General features: G+C 36.0%; 2 protein-coding genes, 1 long non-coding RNA gene and 1 pseudogene across 3 annotated transcripts in view; all 4 read right to left on the bottom strand.

Annotated features, from left to right (window-relative positions):
* Window positions 1–574: 574 nt before the first annotated feature.
* Window positions 575–3,377, bottom strand: LOC102589122 (G-type lectin S-receptor-like serine/threonine-protein kinase SD2-5). The gene has a single exon (XM_006348853.2). It carries the CDS (start codon window positions 3,222–3,224, stop codon window positions 702–704), a length of 2,523 nt encoding a protein of 840 aa, XP_006348915.1. The 5' UTR covers window positions 3,225–3,377; the 3' UTR covers window positions 575–701.
* A 3,374-nt stretch (window positions 3,378–6,751) lies between these two features.
* LOC102586051 (G-type lectin S-receptor-like serine/threonine-protein kinase SD2-5) lies at window positions 6,752–9,465 on the bottom strand. The gene has a single exon (XM_006348922.1). The coding sequence runs from the start codon at window positions 9,463–9,465 to the stop codon at window positions 6,925–6,927; it is 2,541 nt and encodes an 846-aa protein (XP_006348984.1). The 3' UTR covers window positions 6,752–6,924.
* Window positions 9,466–12,191: 2,726 nt separating this feature from the next.
* Window positions 12,192–15,089, bottom strand: LOC102588796 (G-type lectin S-receptor-like serine/threonine-protein kinase SD2-5; annotated as a pseudogene).
* Window positions 15,090–16,548: 1,459 nt separating this feature from the next.
* Window positions 16,549–18,420, bottom strand: part of LOC107060888 (uncharacterized) — a 4,966-nt gene continuing 3,094 nt past the window's right edge. The window contains exon 2 of the long non-coding RNA XR_001473597.1: window positions 16,549–16,882. This is a non-coding gene — a long non-coding RNA (uncharacterized lncRNA). The remainder of the gene's footprint in view (window positions 16,883–18,420) is intronic.

The raw sequence follows: 18,420 nt of genomic DNA, 5'->3' as shown, positions 1-18,420 counted from the left end.
TGAGAACTGCAAAACCTTGGGTGTGAGCCTGGGTGCAGTGGAATGGCCATCAGTACAGATCTTGGTAGTAGTAACAATTATTCAAATGAGAACTTTGAAGGCCGAAAAGGGGAAAGGTTCCATGTCAACGGCAGTAATGCATTACTTCATCATTTGAGCCAAAAACTTACATTGCTGTGTCCACACAATTGTTTCATCCCAAATTTTAATTTATTGTCCATGTTAAGTTAAACAGGATTTATATCTGTAAAAGCTTAACCTCCTTTTATGCCAAGAACAAATTCTTTTTATGTTTAAAAATAGATAAAATTACAAAAAATGATAGTTAATGTTTGAGGCCGGTAGGTTCAAGATGGTCCCTTAAGTATGCACTCAACAATTTTCGTCATTTTAAGTTATGGTTCTTTGTGTTTACACGGTGACTACACGAAGAAGCCATCAATGTCAATGGCGGTCAAGGCTGCGGAGAGTGTTTTGGATGTTGAAAAGAATCTAGTTTACAGTCAATGGTGGTCATGATATCAATTTGTATAAGTAACATGAAGCTTAAACATCAAATGTAGAAGTTACTGAACATTACTTTTGTATAATTTATATGTAATCTCATACATCATAAAAAGTAGTGCTAGAATTGGAAAATTTTCAATTATCTCACCAACATTGAATTAGTTCAATCAAATTTAAAAGCTTAAGCTTATCGTTTACCTTGGTCCCGATAAAATTGAAGGAAATTTTGAACTGAAAGTGGCTTCCCTCTGTTTGTTGCCTGCCTCAACCTTTGCTACATTTTTGAAATTATAATCCAAGTTTGTTTCAACAGTCACCAAACCTTCCAGTACCTTAACCACCAATGACATGGAAGGCCTCTTGGCGAAATCACCTTGTAGGCACCATGCAGCGATGCTCATCATCTCTGTGACTTCTTCTCGGTGGATCTGCATATCCTCGTTGTTTTTGTCAACCATATCCATGAGTTGGTCTTGTTCTGCTTTTCTCCTAAATACACTTAACAAATGGACATCTTCTTCATCAGCTTGGGACCAATCCAAATTCTTTCGCCCACAGAGAATTTCCAAGAGTACAATTCCAAAAGCATAAACATCAACTTTCTCAGTGATTACCGAGCTCAACCATTCAGGGGCTAAATACCCTGGCGTTCCTCTCATTCTAGTCACAACTTTGCTTATGTCTTTCTCAATTAGTTTCGACAACCCAAAATCAGATATCTTAGCATTGAAATATTGATCTAGAAGGATGTTTTGTGGTTTGATGTCCAAATGAATTATCTTATGGCTGCAGTCCTCATGTAGATAAGCTAACCCTTTCGCAATATCTGATATTATCCTTTTCCTTGTGTGCCATTTAAGTCCATTCTCTTCATTTTCAGGAGAAATCCACCTATCCAAAGATCCATTTATCATATACTCATAGATCAGAAAACTCTCGCTCTTTTCGCCACAAAATCCTATGAGTTTTACCAGATTGACATGGTGAATACTACCGAGTATCTTTACTTCTGTTAAGAATGAATCCTTTACTTGACCTAGACCATCCAGATGTTTCACAGCTATTTTGGTTCCATCACTGAGTGTTCCTTCATATACGGAGCCAAATCCTCCTTCCCCGAGCTTTATGCTGAAATCTTCTGTAATTATTTTCAAGTCATTGTAAGAAAATCGAGTTAGAATTCCTGGTAAGAGCGGTTCTAGATCCAGAAAATTATCACCCTTGCTTGACTCATATCTCTTCTTTTTCATAATAATAAAACAAATAGTGATACTTGAAATTATCCCAAAGAAAGCTGCAAGAGTATATCCTGTTATCACTTTGTAAGGCTTGAATTTCTGTCCAGGTGAAATGTTTGGTGAATGATTGATCTGTTCGTTTGACGAATTATGTACCTTAAGAAAGATGGTCATGTTGTTGTATACTCTTTCCTCTTTGTCTATGAGTGAAAAGACTTCATTCAGGAATAAGCAGTTTTTCATTTGAGTCTGAGCCCAAACAATAGCTTTGCAAGAACAGTTACTCAGACAGGCCCTTTTGCAATCTTCCAACTTTTTTGCCTCAGACCATAATCTCGAACTTAGTTGATAGACATTAAAGTCAATTGCAAAATATGTGGTGTACTTGAGCTCTACGAGACTATGATACTGCGAAGAGTTGCAAGAAATAGACATTAACGCTGTACATCCAAGATGTGGTCTCCTATCGTTAGATGGCCTGAAGAAATTTCCTTCAACTGGACAGCTACATTGCCCATCATTCGAACAAATGCTGTATCTTCCACACACCATTGGGTACCCACAGTTCCCAAAATCCGGCGTTAAAATGTCAGATACCTCTGTCCATTGAAAAAAATTACCCTGTTGGTATACGCGTAAATGTCCATCAGCCCCAAGCTTGATGAATTGAGGTGCTGGTCTAGGAGGGTGTTTTAAAGCAGTAAAGGTTTTACCATCAAAACTGAAATAACGGTTATCCGAATAAGGTGAAGAGTAGTAAAACTGAGGTGGATCAGAGTCTATGTAAGTAGCCCAGCTTCCATTTCGAATAGTAAGAGTAAACAAACCTTCACTCCAATTGGATGCTGAAACACTTGCTATAAGGTTCTGCCCGGACACCAAATTCTGCCCCGGGAGCAAACAATCCGTAGGATGATCAAAAGATTGCCAAATTGCGCGATTGGCTTTGTCAAAGAGCACGAGATTCCCCGTTTCTGTCAAGTTTAAGCCTGAAACAGATTTTCCAGTAGTATTACTGGACCAAACAAGGGTGCCATCAGAGTCTGTCAAAACCAAGTTTCCATCTTGGCCTAGTTGCAACGTTGCATTGACGTTCACAGGACGGTTCCTGTTAGCAGACCATACTAATTGTGGTTCATATATATAATCGATATTCTCACCGGTGGAGCTGTGTTGGAATATTACTAATAGGATACCAAGAACACACTCCGTGGCACTGTAATTGCAGTAGAAGCCACAAATGTGGTACCTAGGGCCAGTGGTTCCACTCAGAAGGATGGGTGTCACTGCATAGAAGTTCGCGGTGGAATTAGCAATAAAAACCGGCCTGTTGATCCAGGATGTGGAAATTCCAGAAGTAGAATTCAAAAGACTGTCATTTAACTTCCACCAATGTTGAGAAAAAGCAAACCTGGATGAATAAATGTGGAGATAAATGATGAGAAAGATAGGAAAATAGAGTCTCGAGACAACAATCATTGCGTCCAATACTTAGTTCAATTGACAAAGATTGAGGGACGAACTAAATCTGGTATTTAAGTGGAGAAAGGTAAAGGGATGAGTCCGTTATCACAAGTTTTTAAAGCTATGATAGGTCTTTGGGGTGATCCCGACGGATTTCTCAATAATAAAAAAAAGAAGAGAAAACCATGAATAAATTCCAACGGTGACATTTCTAAATGTATATTTAGCTTCACAAATGAGTTACCTTTTGAGTGGGTTTCCCTTTCCAATCACAAAAATTCTTTCTTATGCTATCATTTTCCATTAAAGAACAATTCCCAAATTTCAACTCAATAATTGTTCAACCCCACAATCAAAACTAGGGCCAATCTTCTTCTGTACATATTATTTTAATTGTATTTTGCTCCATGATTCAGTTTCTTTTAGCTTGGGTCTCTTTTTTCAATCCGTAAAAGGCTATGTTGCTCGGACTCTCCCAAAACGTTGCTGCATCCATGTTGAATTCTTCAAAAATGCATTATTTTAAGTATCCAACATGCACCTATCAATATTTTTGAAGAGTCCGAGCGCAACATTAGGTAAAAAGGCATGACATTTAATTTCCACCATGTGCTAGTGTCCTTTTCCAAACTTCTGTTGACTTTTAACGCTGTTTTAGCAGCTGACTTTGACTATAATAAATGACTTCATATTTTATTTACTGAAATTGGAAAACGAATCACGTTAATAAATTCAGTTTATAAAGTAAAGTGTGAATATGATTATTAATTTCAATTTTCCAGAGTGTTGACAAACCATTTAAGTTTTCATTAGTTTGTATCTGATTTTTCATGTACTATGTTCATATGGGGAGCACAAGAAATAAATATATCAGTTGTTTAATGTTTTTTTTTTCCTGTGTTGATTATATTTTTTATTTTTTATGATGGGGTGTGCCAAGCTTGGGCTGTAGTGCAAAGCCTAGGCGACGCGTGAAGTAGGGTGGCAAAATCAAGCTCAATTCGATCCAATCCATTTAGGTTTGAATTTGTTATTGACCAGCTCATTTGTTAGCTCAACGCCTCAACCTATCTCAACTCAACCCATTTCAAGCCTTTAAAAATTGGGTTGATATGTAACCCAAATTCATTTTTGAGAAATCTTGTCAAAATCTTATTAGTTTTTTTTTAAAATTATTTTATATGTTATATATAGTTATAATAAAGAAAATAATAATTTTATTAGGTACTAAAAGCTTATAAAATAACAAATAAAACTATTAAAACTTAGTAAAATTGGGGGGTTGGGTTATGACCCATTACCTAACTCGTTTTGACCCAATTCATTTTGGCCCAAACAAATTTGGGTTGGGTCTTGACCCATTTTGACCCGCCCAAATTTAACCCAACCTGCCCAATTGCCACCCCTAGCGTGAAGGCCGTTAACCATACTAATGCATGTGTTGAATATCTTTGCATTACTAATACCTAAAGATCCATGGTCAATTTGGATGGGTCATGACACAACCCGATTTTTAGCCCATTTGAGCCCAAACCAAATTTAGGTGAGTCATGACCCAACCTAATTTTTATTTCAACTCATTTTAATATGTCCAATTTCAACCCGACCTGTCCATTTGACACTCTTAGCTACACTTGATCTTAGCCAAAAGACCGAGAAAGATATTGTGTCGAGGATATTGAATTCACGGAAATGGGAGAAAATAAAATTCTCTTCTGTTGAATGTTTTTTTTTTTTTTTTTTTGGGATGAAAACAAATTAATTTCCTCAATTTTGGCACTCACTCGCAAAGCAAGGAAGGGGTAAGAATGCATACACACTATCCTCTCTAGATTTTACTTGTGAAATTATACTAGGTATGTTGTTATTTTGACAATCGCCTCCTCGTTTAGGACGAGTAATTCATGATGGGCTCATTAGCAAAATTCCATGTGAATTATTGTTCGTTGTGTACAATAAGAAGAAAGAAAACTATAACTAAATTCTAACTATACCTAGTCAATAATTTGACTTCTTCAATTTGTTATTACTCCCTCAATTTAAAAAATAAATGGTGTTTTACATGATAAAAAAGTTATTAATGATTTTCTTCCAATTTTACCCTTACAAATAAAGGGAGTTTCACATAACAAAAAAATGATAAAAAAGCTATGCCTTTTCAAGATACTTCCTCTATTCCTAATTACTTGTCTACTTTTAAATTGACACTTATTAAGAAAATAATGATTGACATAGTGAGTTTATCATTTTACCCTATTAATCATGAAGATGAATTAAAAATTTAAGCTTTTCAAAAGTTCTACCTTTTCCGAAATTAATTAATTGAGAGTATAATAGGTAATTTTTTTTTTTTGTCATTTCTTGATTTGTCAAAATGAACAAATAAAAAGGGACAAGTAGAAAAGGAAACTTGGACAAATAATTATGGATAGATGGAGTATTTATTACTCTCATTCCTTTTAATATATCACATTTTTAGATTTCACTAGCATTAAGAAACTAAGTAAGTTTACAATTCTACCCTTATTTAATGTTTTTTTGAAGTCAACTTTTCCATAAATGATAAATAAATCCATGTTTCATTTTTAATTTGTTTGTTGAGATTTCCTTTTCAAAATCAGATTTTATAGAGTAATGCAATGGTGAGAGTAATTAATCAATGTATAAAGTAATTACAATGAACATCAATTACTTATAATTTTCATAGGTTGATCAAATATCTATATTCAAGACTAATTAACTATCAAAGATATAATAGGAAAAATATTATATTTTGTGCATTAATTTTCTAAAATGAAAAATATTATGAACCAATTATTTATAGGAAGGATGACATATTAAAAAGGACGGAGGGAGTAGCACATTTTACTTTTGTCTTGTAGGACTGAGTGGTTTTCTTCAGAAGTGTGCCCACACCACTTATTTTGAAGTAGAGGGACTATCTTCCAAACTTTTATTTTCTTCACTTTTTTCAGCAGCTGACTATTGACTAGAGATGGAAAATGGAGCTGGCGAGCAGGAGTGGCTCAATGAAATTGGTGGCCTATAGTCGACCCACACTAAGAGTTTTAAGAAAATAAAAGGCGGAAACACACACTCACAAACAAATTTGTCAGTACACAAAAGAGGGTTAGTGATTTAAAAGAACTTCTATACTATTTTTTTTTCTTGAGCCGAGGGTTTATTAGAAACAACCTCTCTACCTCCAAGGTAGAGGTATGGTCTGCGTATACTCTACCCTCCCCAGTCCCCAGGCCCCACTTGGTGGGATTCCACTGGGGATGTTGTATACTGCTATTTCCCTGTTACGAGGCGATGTGCATTATTAATATTTTTCCCTCACAAAAAAGAGGCAAACTTGGGTACTCTGATTAGGACATGATCATTGATCAAGTTGTTCAATAGAGAATTTTTTTAAAACTTGCTTTGTAGACCTTTCCCGATAGCATAACACAAAAAAGCTTACTGCACACTACCATTTGAATTCAGTAGCTGTACCACCGCGTACTGCGTACAATATTATACTTATTTTCGCACATGAATTGAGAAGCCTCTACATGATAGTAACATGAAGCTCAAAAATTCAATATAGAAGTTACTGAACATTACATTTCATGAATTATAAAAAGTTATGCTAGAATCGGAAATGTTGCAATATTTGATATTACGCAACCATATGTTGGTTCCTTCAATGACAAAATCTTAAGCATATTGTTTACCTTGGTCCCGATAAGATTGAAGGAAATTTTGAACTGCTAATGACTTCCCTCTCTTGGTTGCCTGCTCCAACCTCAGGTACATGTGTGAAATCATAATTCAAGTTGGTTTCAACAGTCACCAAACCTTCCAACGCCTTAACCACCAATGACATGGAAGGCCTCTTGGAAAAATCGCCCTGTAGACACCATGCAGCGAGGCTCATCATTTCTGTCACTGCTTCCCTGTGGAGCTGCATATCCTCATTTTTGTCAACCATATCAATGAGCTGCTCTTGTTCCGCTTTTCTCCTAAATACACTCAGCAAATGGACATCTTCTTCATCAGGTTGAGACCAATCCAAATTCTTTCGCCCACAGAGAATTTCCAGAAGGACAATTCCAAAAGCATAAACATCAACTTTCTCAGTGATTACCGAGCTCAACCATTCAGGAGCTAAATAACCCCGTGTTCCTCTCATTCTAGTCACAACTTTGCTTTTGTCTTTCTCAATTAGCTTCGACAACCCAAAATCTGATATCTTAGCATTGAGATATTGATCTAGAAGGATGTTTTGTGGTTTGATGTCCAAATGAATTATCTTATGGCTACAATCCTCATGTAGATATGCTAACGCTTTGGCGATATCTGATATTATCCTCTGCCTTGTGTTCCATGTAAGCCCATTTTCTTGATTTTCATGCGTAATCCACCTATCCAGCGATCCATTCACCATGTACTCATAGATTAGAAGCCTGTGGCTTTTTTCGGCACAAAATCCAATGAGTTTTACCAGATTGATATGGTGAATGCCACCGACTGCCTTTACTTCTGTTAAGAATGATTCCTGTACTTGACCTACACCATCCAGATTCTTCACAGCTATTTTGGTGCCATTTCTCAGTGTTCCTTCATAAACACAGCCAAATCCTCCTTCCCCGAGCTTTATACTGAAATCATCTGTAATTATTTTCAGCTCATTGTAAGAGAATCGAGTTAGGATTCCCGGTAAGATTGGTGCTAGATCCAAAATATCCGCAGCCTTTCTGGACTCACGGGTCCTGTTTCTGAAAATAACAAAGCAAGTAGCTATGCTTAAAATTATCCCAAAGAAAGCTGCAAGAGTAGATCCTATTATCACTTTGGAAGGTCTTGATTTCTTTCCTCCAGGAATGATTAGAGACTGAGTCTGCGGCTTTGAGGAATTCTGCACCTTAAGAAATACTGTATTGCCTCTTCCTTCTTCGCTGTCTTTGAGAGAGAAAACTTCATTCAGTAACAAACAGTTCCCTCTGTGAGTCCCATTCCAACCATATTCAAAAACAGCAGCTTTGCAAGAACAGTTACTCAGGCAGGCCCTTTTGCAATCTTCCAACTTTGCCTGCCCAAGCCATAATCTGCTCGAATTTAGTTCCTGATCAATGTTAAATGAAAAATATGTAGTATTCTTGAGCTCTACGAAACTATGATACTGCGAAGAGTTGCAGTAAATGGAAGTTAGCTGTGAACATCCAAGATCTGGTTTCCTCTCAGAAAATGACCTGAAGAAGTTCTCCTGTAGCGGACAAGTACATTGCCCGTTATTTGTACAAATGCTGTAACTTCCACATACCATTGGGTACCCACAGTTTTCTACATATTGCGAGAAAATGTCAGATACTTCGTTCCAATCAGCTATAAACCATCGGTATACCTTTAAATGTCCATCAGGCCCTATCTTCATGAATTGAGCTGCTGATTTATCAAGAGATTGTAAAGCATTAAAGGTCCGACCATCAAAACTGTAATAAGGGCTCTCAAGATAGTAAGAGATGTAGTAATATTGAGGCGGATCAGTATCCGTGTAAGCGGCCCAGCTTCCATTGAGAACAGTAAGAGCAAGCAAACCTTGACTCCGATTGGTTGCTGAAACGCTTGCTATGAGCTTCTGCCCAGAAACCAAATTCTGCCCTGGAAGCAAAGAGTCTGTAGGATGATCAAAAGACTGCCAAATTGCGCGCTTTCTCTTATCAAAGAGCACAAGATTTCCCATATCTGTTAAGTTTACGCCTGAAACAAATTTGCCAGTTGTATGAGTGGACCAAACAAGAGTGCCATCAGAGTCTGTCAAGACCAAGTTGCCATCTTGTCCTAGTTCCAAGGTTGCATTGACTTTCACTGGATGGTTCCTGTTAGCAGACCAAATTAACTGGGGTTTATCTATCACACCATTCGGCTCGTCATATTTGTTGTGGTACAAAAGGATACCAAGAAGGCATTCTGTAGCATTGTAAATGCAGTAGAAGCCACAGAGGAATCGTGGGCCAGCATTTCCCCGCTGAAGTATGGGTGTTGTCAAAGTAAAGAAGCCGTCAGCCGTGGAATTAACCCTAAGAGACGGCCTGTTGATCCATAAAGAGGAAAGCCCGGCAAGCCCGGCAAGCCCGGCAAGCCCTGCAGTAGAATTCGAAGGACTGATGCTGAATTCCCGAGAAGATTGTGATATAACAAATTGAGATGAACATAAGAGGAGATAAATGAAGAGAAGGATAGGAAAACACAGTCTCTGTTCTGCAAACATTGTTTCCTAATCAAAACCAATAAAATAGATGGAATCTTGTGGTGTATAGTTGAAGAAAGAAATGAGCATACAGAATATCCAAACTGTATTTTACATGTAGGTTAGCATCTTCCAGTAGTTCATAATGTTGTGGCTAAGAATACTTTTGAGATGTGTGGAGTTCAGTGATACCCAATTTTGCGAATCATTTACGCGTCAAGTCAGAAGGAAATGTTTTCCAAATCACATTTCTCAACTAACCAATGGGAAGATAACATCTGCCTGATTGAAAGTCATTGTATATTAATATGGGAATGGTTCTTATGGAAGACTCATAGTTAATGAATTAACTTGCAAAATGATAGCATAAGGAGGAAGTTTTTTTTTGTATTGATTAGGCAAAGATTGAAAAGGTGGAAGATGGAGATAAATAAGTCACTATTCATTGATTAAGGGAAAAAAACAAGTCTTGTTAGAAATATCTAAGGCGGGCCCTTGATAATATCATAGGTTACAAAGAGGATGGAAGAGGGAGCGAGATAAATATTGATCTCATTTCATATCATTAAAATAACTCCGCTCTTACATAATCACATTACAAGGGAGCCTATATAGGTGCTGAAGAATAATTCTAAATATAAATTTACCAAGTACGATGTACTTGCCTACATTAAAATCATCAAATCCATGCACCTCAAATATGAGGAGTGAGGATCAGAAGAATAACATGAAGTAAATGAAAGTTCTAGTGACCTTGATTTGTCTGCAAGGTTGAACAATAACGAAATTGTAACTTGGAAATGGTCAATATGGTCCCGTTAGTGGAAAGATAGAACCCGGCCCCATTATTTTTCTCGAGAACATTTTCCTTCCTACCGAACATGTGAACACACCCATAGTCAATTAAAGTTTGGAAAAAGATAGAACATTGAAGAAGTTTGTTTGAGGCCCCTCTCTGTACAAGACTTGACCTGAATCTAAATGAGGAGGAAAGTGCCCAATAATTCCAAATTAATTGTTAGTAACTAAAGATCCACTAATAGTTCATCTGGTTCGTGTAAATTTTTAACTACTAAAATATAACGAGTTCAGTGGTAAAAACTTAAAATCTGAACCAAACAAATTAGAATGTGGATTTGGAAAATGATTGCACCTTGCACAGTTGCTAGAAAGAGTGTTACAACTTACAAGTCAACAGAAGTTTGGAAAATGACAGCACAGAAGCTTTTGTTTTGTGATGCCTCTCGATGTATTGAATGTGCTAAGATTGGATAAAGAGAAACCCAACCAAACCAAATTATATTATCATACATAATACACAACCTTACATGGTAATTAATGGATCATTGGATAGGTGGATATCTCATGAAAAACAAGAAAATGGCCTTTTCCGATAGCATAACACAATAAGGCTTACTGCACACTACCATTTGAATTCAGTAGCTGCACCACCATGTACAATATTATACTTATTTTTGCACATGAATTGAGAAGCCTCTACATGATAGTCTCTACTCCTTCAATATATTAGTTACTGAACATTACATTTCATGAATCATAATGTAACACCTCAGGTCCAAGGAGATGAGAAATGTCAGTTTGTTCACGGGCCTGGTGCCAGCACAGACGACACCACCCATGGCCCGTAGGTGGGACAACGGTCTGTTGGTGTTGGTGTGGTTGGTGAGTTTATATTTTTCCAAAGATGTCAGGTCCCAGTACTTTTATACGGTTCACCAGGACGGTTTGTCATTCAATGCACGAGCCGTAGGTAGGTCTAGTAGGTGAGTCCCAAACTTAGAGGAATTTCAGGATCGAAAGATGAGACCTACGGCCGTGGTCCACGGTCCGTTGGTGGGGTCCCGTCATTGGGGTCCAAGAATTAGTGGTCTCTAATCCTACCCACGGCCGACTAGTACTGTCGGTGGTTGGACCTACAGACTGTAGGTCTGACCGTTGGTGAGGGTCGACAGTTATAAAGAAAAAAAAGGGACTTTTGAGTCAACTTCAAACGGTCATATCTTTTAGCACATAATGAATTAGGTGGCCCATGACCTATCAAATTAAAGATAATTGAATCCTCTTTCCAACTCCATCGAGTTTGCTAAAATCCAAGCTCGGAATAAAAAGTTATGCTCATTTCAGTAGAGCCCTGTTGGGCAGGGCCACAACCACGACCCAATTAACGGGAAGTGGTTCTAATGATGGCCCGTCAGTCCCACCGTGAGTGGCACTTCGTCAGTTTTAAGTCAGGGTCGTTTTGGTCTTTTCCCCTATGCATTGGGCACTTAAACTACGCCATTTGATGCCTAAACTACCTTACAAAGTTGCTAGAAAGAGTGTTACAACTTACAAGTACAGAAGTTTAGAAAATGATAGCACAAAAGGTTTTTGTGTTGTGATTCCTCTCGACGTATTGAATGTGCTAAAATTGGATAAAGAGAAGCCCACCCTAACCAAATCATATTATCATACATAATACACAGGCTTACATGGTATATGGATCATTGGATAGATGGATATCTCATGAAAAAACAAGAAAATGGCCTTTTCTGATAGCATAACACAATAAAGCTTACTGCATACTACCATTTGAATTCAGTAGCTGCACCACCACATACAACATTATTACTTATTTTCGAACATGAATTGAGAAGCCTCTACATGATAGTAACATGAAGCTCGAAAATTTAATATGGAAGTTACTGAACATTACATGCTCATACACCGTAAAACAGTTATGCTAGAATTGAAAATGTTGCGATATTTGACATTACGCAACCATAAATTGGTTCCGTCAAAGGAAAAATCTTATGGATATTGTTTACCTTGGTCCCGATAAAATTGAAGGAGATTTTGAACTGATAATGACTTCCCTCTGTTGGTTGCCTGCTCTAACCTCAGGTACATGTGTGAAATCATAATCCAAGTTGGTTTCAACAGTCACCAAACCTTCCAATGCCTTAACCACCAATGACATGGAAGGCCTCTTGGAAAAATCGCCCTGTAGACACCATGCAACAAGGCTCATCATTTCTGTCACTGCTTCCCTGTGCAGCTGCATGTCTTCGTTGTTTTTGTCAACCATATCCATGAGCTGCTCTTGTTCCGCTTTTCTCCTAAATACACTCAGCAAATGGACATCTTCTTCAACAGCTTGGGACCAATCCAAATTCTTTCGTCCACAGAGAATTTCCAAGAGCACAATTCCAAAAGCATACACATCAACTTTCTCAGTGATTACCGAGCTCAACCATTCAGGGGCTAAATAACCCCGTGTTCCTCTCATTCTAGTCGCAACTTTGCTCTTGTCTTTCTCAATTAGCTTCGACAACCCAAAATCTGATATCTTAGCATTGAGATATTGATCCAGAAGGATGTTTTGTGGTTTGATGTCCAAATGAATTATCTTATGGCTGCAATCCTCATGTTGATAAGCTAACCCTTTGGCGATATATGATATTATCCTCTGCCTTGTGTTCCATGTAATCCCATTCTCTTGATTTTCATGCGTAATCCACCTATCCAGCGATCCATTCACCATGTACTCATAGATTAGAAACCTGTGGTTTTTTTCAGCACAAAATCCAATGAGTTTTACCAGATTGATATGGTGAATGCCACCGACTGTCCTTACTTCTGTTAGGAATGATTCCTTTACTTGACCTACACCATCCAGATGCTTCACAGCTAGTTTGGTGCCACTGCAAAGTGTTCCTTCATATACAGAGCCAAATCCTCCTTCCCCGAGCTTTCTACTGAAATCATCTGTAATTATTTTCAGCTCATTGTAAGAGAATAGAGTTAGGAATCCCGGTAAGATTGGTGCTAGATCCAAATAATCTGCAGCCTTTCTTGACTCATGTGTCCTCTTTCTGAAAATAACAAAGCAAGTAGCTATGCTTAAAACTATCCCAAAGAAAGCTGCAAGAGTAGATCCTATTATCACTTTGAAAGGTCTTGATTTCTTTCCTCCAGGAATGATTAGAGCCTGAGTCTGCGCCTCTGAGGTAGTTTGCACCTTAAGAAATACTGTCTTGCCTCTTCCTTCTTCGCTGTCTGTGAGAGAGAAAACTTCATTCAGTAACAAACAGTTCCCTCTTTGAGCCCCTTTCCAATCATATACGAAAACAGCAGCTTTGCAAGAACAGTTTCTCAGACAGGCCCTTTTGCAATCTTCCAACTTTTTCCCCTCAAGCCAAAATATCTTCGAACTTAGTTCATGATTGAACTGAAATACAAAATATGTAGTATTCTTGAGCTCTACGAAGCTATGATACTGCGAGGAGTTGCAGTAAATGGAAGTCAACTGTGAACATCCAAGATCTGGTTTCCTCTCAGAAAATGACCTGAAGAAGTTTTCGTGTGGCGGACAAGTACATTGCCCGTTATTTGTACAAATGCTATAACTTCCACATACCATTGGGTACCCACAGTTATCTACATATGGCGACAAAATGTCAGATACTTCGTTTCAATCAACTACAGACCATTTGTATACCTTTATATGTCCATCAGGCCCAATCTTCATGAATTGAGCTTTTGATTTAGTAGGATAGTGTAAAGCAGTAAAGCTTTGGCCATCAAAACTGTAGTAAGGACTATCAGCATAGGATGAAGTGTAGTAGTATTGAGGTGGAACTGTATCTGTGTAAGCAGCCCAGCTTCCATTGAGAACAGTAAGAGCAAGCAAACCTTGACTATGATTAGTTGCTGAAACGCTTGCTATGAGCTTCTGCCCGGAAACCAAATTCTGCCCTGGAGGCAAAGAATCTGTAGGATGATCAAAAGACTGCCAAATTGCGCGTTTTCTCTTATCAAAGAGCACAAGATTTCCCATTTCTGTTAAGTTTAAGCCAGAAACAGATTTTCCAGTAGTATTAGTGGACCAAACAAGAGTGCCATCAGAGTCCACCAAGACCAAGTTGCCATCATGGCCTAGTTGCAAGGTTGCATTGAATTTCACTGGATGGTTCCTGTTAGCAGACCAAACTAGCTGGGGTTTATCTATCATACCGTTCTCCTCATTGTATTTATTGTGATACAAAAGGATGCCAAGAAGGCATTCTGTGGCATTGTACCTGCAGTAGAAGCAACAGAGGAATCGTGGGCCAGCATTTCCCTGCTGAAGTATGGGTGTTGTCGAACCATAGAAGCCGTCAGTGGTGGAATTAACAATAAGAAACGGCCTGTTGATCCAGAAAGAGGAAAGCCCGGCAGTAGAATTCGGAAGAGTGGTGTTGTAGTCCCATAAAGATTGCGATATAGCAAATTGAGACGAACAAAAGAAGAGATAAATGAAGAGAAGGATAGGAAAATACAGTCTCTTTTCTGCAAACATTGTTTTCTAAAATATATGAATTCTTTCTGTTGTGCCTTTTTTGGGGATATGACCTCTCTTTAGACTTAGCACAAATCAGTTTAAATTAGCTAGGCTCTCCTTTTACAAAAAATTAAGACGTTATGTCAAAAAGAAATGTTTTTTTCCAATAAGTGGATGAAAAATCCCAGAATCTGCACCATCAAGGAAGATGGAAAGATGTAAGTGAAATCGTTTTACATTGTGATTGAAAGTCATTGTATATTAATTAGATGTTCTGTACAGTTGAACAATAACTGATGGCCGGTCCTATTCAGTAGAAGACTTGACGTCAACCCTGAGTCGACTCAACAAGGTTGGGGGCCTAAAGCCAAATTTTAAAGAGGGGTCCTAATATTTTTTTTAAATTCCCTTTTTAAAAAAAATCATCATATATACTTTTATTTAAAATCTAATTTTCTAGCATTTTTAGATGCAAAATTATTAATTACTTTTCAATTGATAATATAGTTAATACATTCCATCTATCTTAGATAAGATTTTATCAATTTTAGTTAATATATATATATCAACAATAACATATTTTCAAGAAAAACTATAAACTAAAGTTAGAATAATAAAACCTGACTAATGAATTTGATAAATTGATAAAACATATCGAAATAGCTTAGTGTTCCTTCAATATAACGATTGCTTGTTGCACATTTTGAGATTTTGAAGAAGACATCCAAAAGCAAATTTTGTTCTTTTGTAACTTGTAAGCAACAATAAAACAAAAAAAATTGTAGGAGAGAGTTCAATATTGAGAATAAAATAATAAAATAGAGAATAAAAAATATGAGTATAAAGTGTTGTGTCGTAATTTGACTATCTCTAGAAAAATCACTTTTGAAATGTTCTAATTATAAAACAATTTCAGAAAAATACTTAGAAAGAGTCACCACTTAATTTTTTAAAGAAATTAAGAAAACTTATAATTTTCAAAGATTTAAACAGAAAAAATCACTTGAAAATATCAAAGAGGGTTCGGGATTCAATTTACACTTCGAGAAGGGTTTAAGCATTCAAAGTGTCCGCTAACATGCGGTTGACCTGCGACTTGACTAAAATATATGTTTTGACTATTTTTTAGAAAAAATGATTTAACATAAGAATAATAATGTACGATATTTGGTTAACTTAAAAAAAAAAATTAAATAAATGATACATTTTATTTCATTTTTTTTTTTAGAGAAAGGGATCCGAAATGAAACATTTGACTCGAAATATAACTGATTAGAATATTAATAAAACTAGATTAATTAGAATTTATTTAATTCATTTTGATATAATAATTTAAAACAATAAATTAAAACATGAACATCATTTTAAATTAATTGACTAACCTTTTTGAGAAAATGACTAAGTAAGTATATATATATATTTATTTTTTTTAATTATTAATTGAAAAGGTTTTAACTAACATTTTTAAAGTTTATTTGAGAAAAATACTTTAACTTAAAAACAATTTTAAAAGGAATAAATATAATTAAGTGAAAAACATTCAAGAACATCTCTTTTTAAGTACAAAAGATTTAACTTAATTGAAGATATAAAGTTTTGACCAATATACTTGATCACTAAAATAAATGAACACAAAACATGAAATGTATTAAAATTAAACCAACACAAAGAAAATAAACTCATCTTTTGGGAAATTTAATCAAGTTAATTAACAATTCTAAAGTTAGAGTTAATGATAATAAAAACAACCAATGAATAAAGACAATTAAATAATTTAAAGGTAAAGGAGAAATGAATTTGGGCCCTTTTTGGGCCAAATTCGCTGCTACTATTGGGCTTAACCCAATTCCCCTTTTTGTATACACCTGATGTATGTCAGTGTATATCAGCGTGTGTATAGGTGTTTTTCATGTATATCTTGCTTCCGAACATCCGTGTTTCACCTCCGCCCTGTGTTCCTGTGTTTTTGACCTGTATATCAATGCATACAGCTGTATACAACCTCTTTTTGGGCTTTTTGAGACCTGTTTCAGCTTCTTTTATAACATAGATTTCCTCTTCGAACTTCATATGCTCCCAATGATGAGGTTGACTCGATAAGAGGGAGATTTAGGCCTGCGAGTAGGGGTGTGCAAAAACCAATTTAACCAATAAACCGAACCGAAAAAAACACTATTGGTTTATTGATATTGGGTTATTGGTTCAATTTCCGATTTTATAATTTTTGTTAATGGTTAAACCGATAACCCAATAAGACTATACTAAATTTACTAGTCTTATTGTTAATGGTTAAACGATTGTTACTTTCACACTTTTTCCTTTGAATGTGTCTAGTGTCTAAACTTGCAAGAAAAATGATTGTTACTTTTATGATTATTACTTTCATGCCAAATGCTGGAAAAATCATATGGTTTATTTGAAAATTTTCTTATCGTGTATATAATATATATGAGTATTTTCTTATTGGTTAAACCAAAAACCAAACCGTTAAGTACCATAAACTGATTAACCAAAAATCGATAGGAAATATGTTATTGGTTTGGTTATCGGTTTGACGAATTTACAAACCGAAAATCGATAAACCGAACCAATAACACCTAAAACCGAACCGACTGATGCGCATCCCTACCTGCGAGGCCCATTTGAAATGCGAGATGTAGACATGAATACATAGGACTCACTCGGACATACATAAAGTGAACAAATAAATACAAATTAGCAAATGGAATAAGAAGATTAATTGATGTACTAGTTTTAAACTAAAGGAAACTTTGGCATTTTCATTGCAAATTCAATTGCAGTTAACCTTACACACCAAGAATTGGAAGAGACCACATGTAAGCATTATTATTTTCCAACCACATTGCATTATCATCTAGGGAAATCAATCACAGCGTATGATATTATTCCAAAACACATTGAACACTTCTAAATCTTTGAGCTTATTTGAAGATTATATACTAGCTATGTGATGAACAAATGAGAGAAGTTGAAACTTTAGCAAATCAAGCATGACTGATTCAGCTACATCCAAATATCAAACTATGCTAACTAAGAAGACATAACACAACCAAATATGCTTAAGTTAACAAGAAAATGTAAAACAAATGCACTTAGTTTAAAATCAACTCATTTAACAAGATAACATTTCCCAAATGCTAAAAAAAAACCAAACTTCCTGGGATAAACCACACTTGTTTGTTCCGCTAGGAAATATTACATTGGTATTAATAATCAGCCAAATGGGGGCAACACTATAATCTAGCATGCTTGAATATGGTAAAATATATTAAATTCCTAGATCATACAGTCACAACAACAATCAGAGAAGGCATTCTTGACAATAGCCACTGAAATAAAACATGCAATTTTTATTAGCTTTTAATCAATGAATGACTATGTGGGTGTGTTTGGTATGAAGGAAAATGTTTTCCATGGAAAATATTTTCCTGGAAAACAAGTTGATTTTTGACTTATTTTCTCATGTTTGGTTGGTGAGTAGAAAATATTTTCCGAAAAAGATTTTTAGTGTTTGATTTATGAATGAAAAAATATTTTTGAGAAATATCTTTTATTTTTACTAGAGTAGAAAATAATTTTTGAAATTGAATATTTTTTTTAAAACAAACTTAAATTTTTTTTGGGGCGTGGGG

The sequence above is a fragment of the Solanum tuberosum genome, unplaced genomic scaffold, assembly GCF_000226075.1.
Source record: "Solanum tuberosum cultivar DM 1-3 516 R44 unplaced genomic scaffold, SolTub_3.0 scf00102, whole genome shotgun sequence".
Lineage (NCBI taxonomy): Eukaryota > Viridiplantae > Streptophyta > Magnoliopsida > Solanales > Solanaceae > Solanum > Solanum tuberosum.
This window is presented reverse-complemented; position numbering and strand designations above follow the sequence as displayed.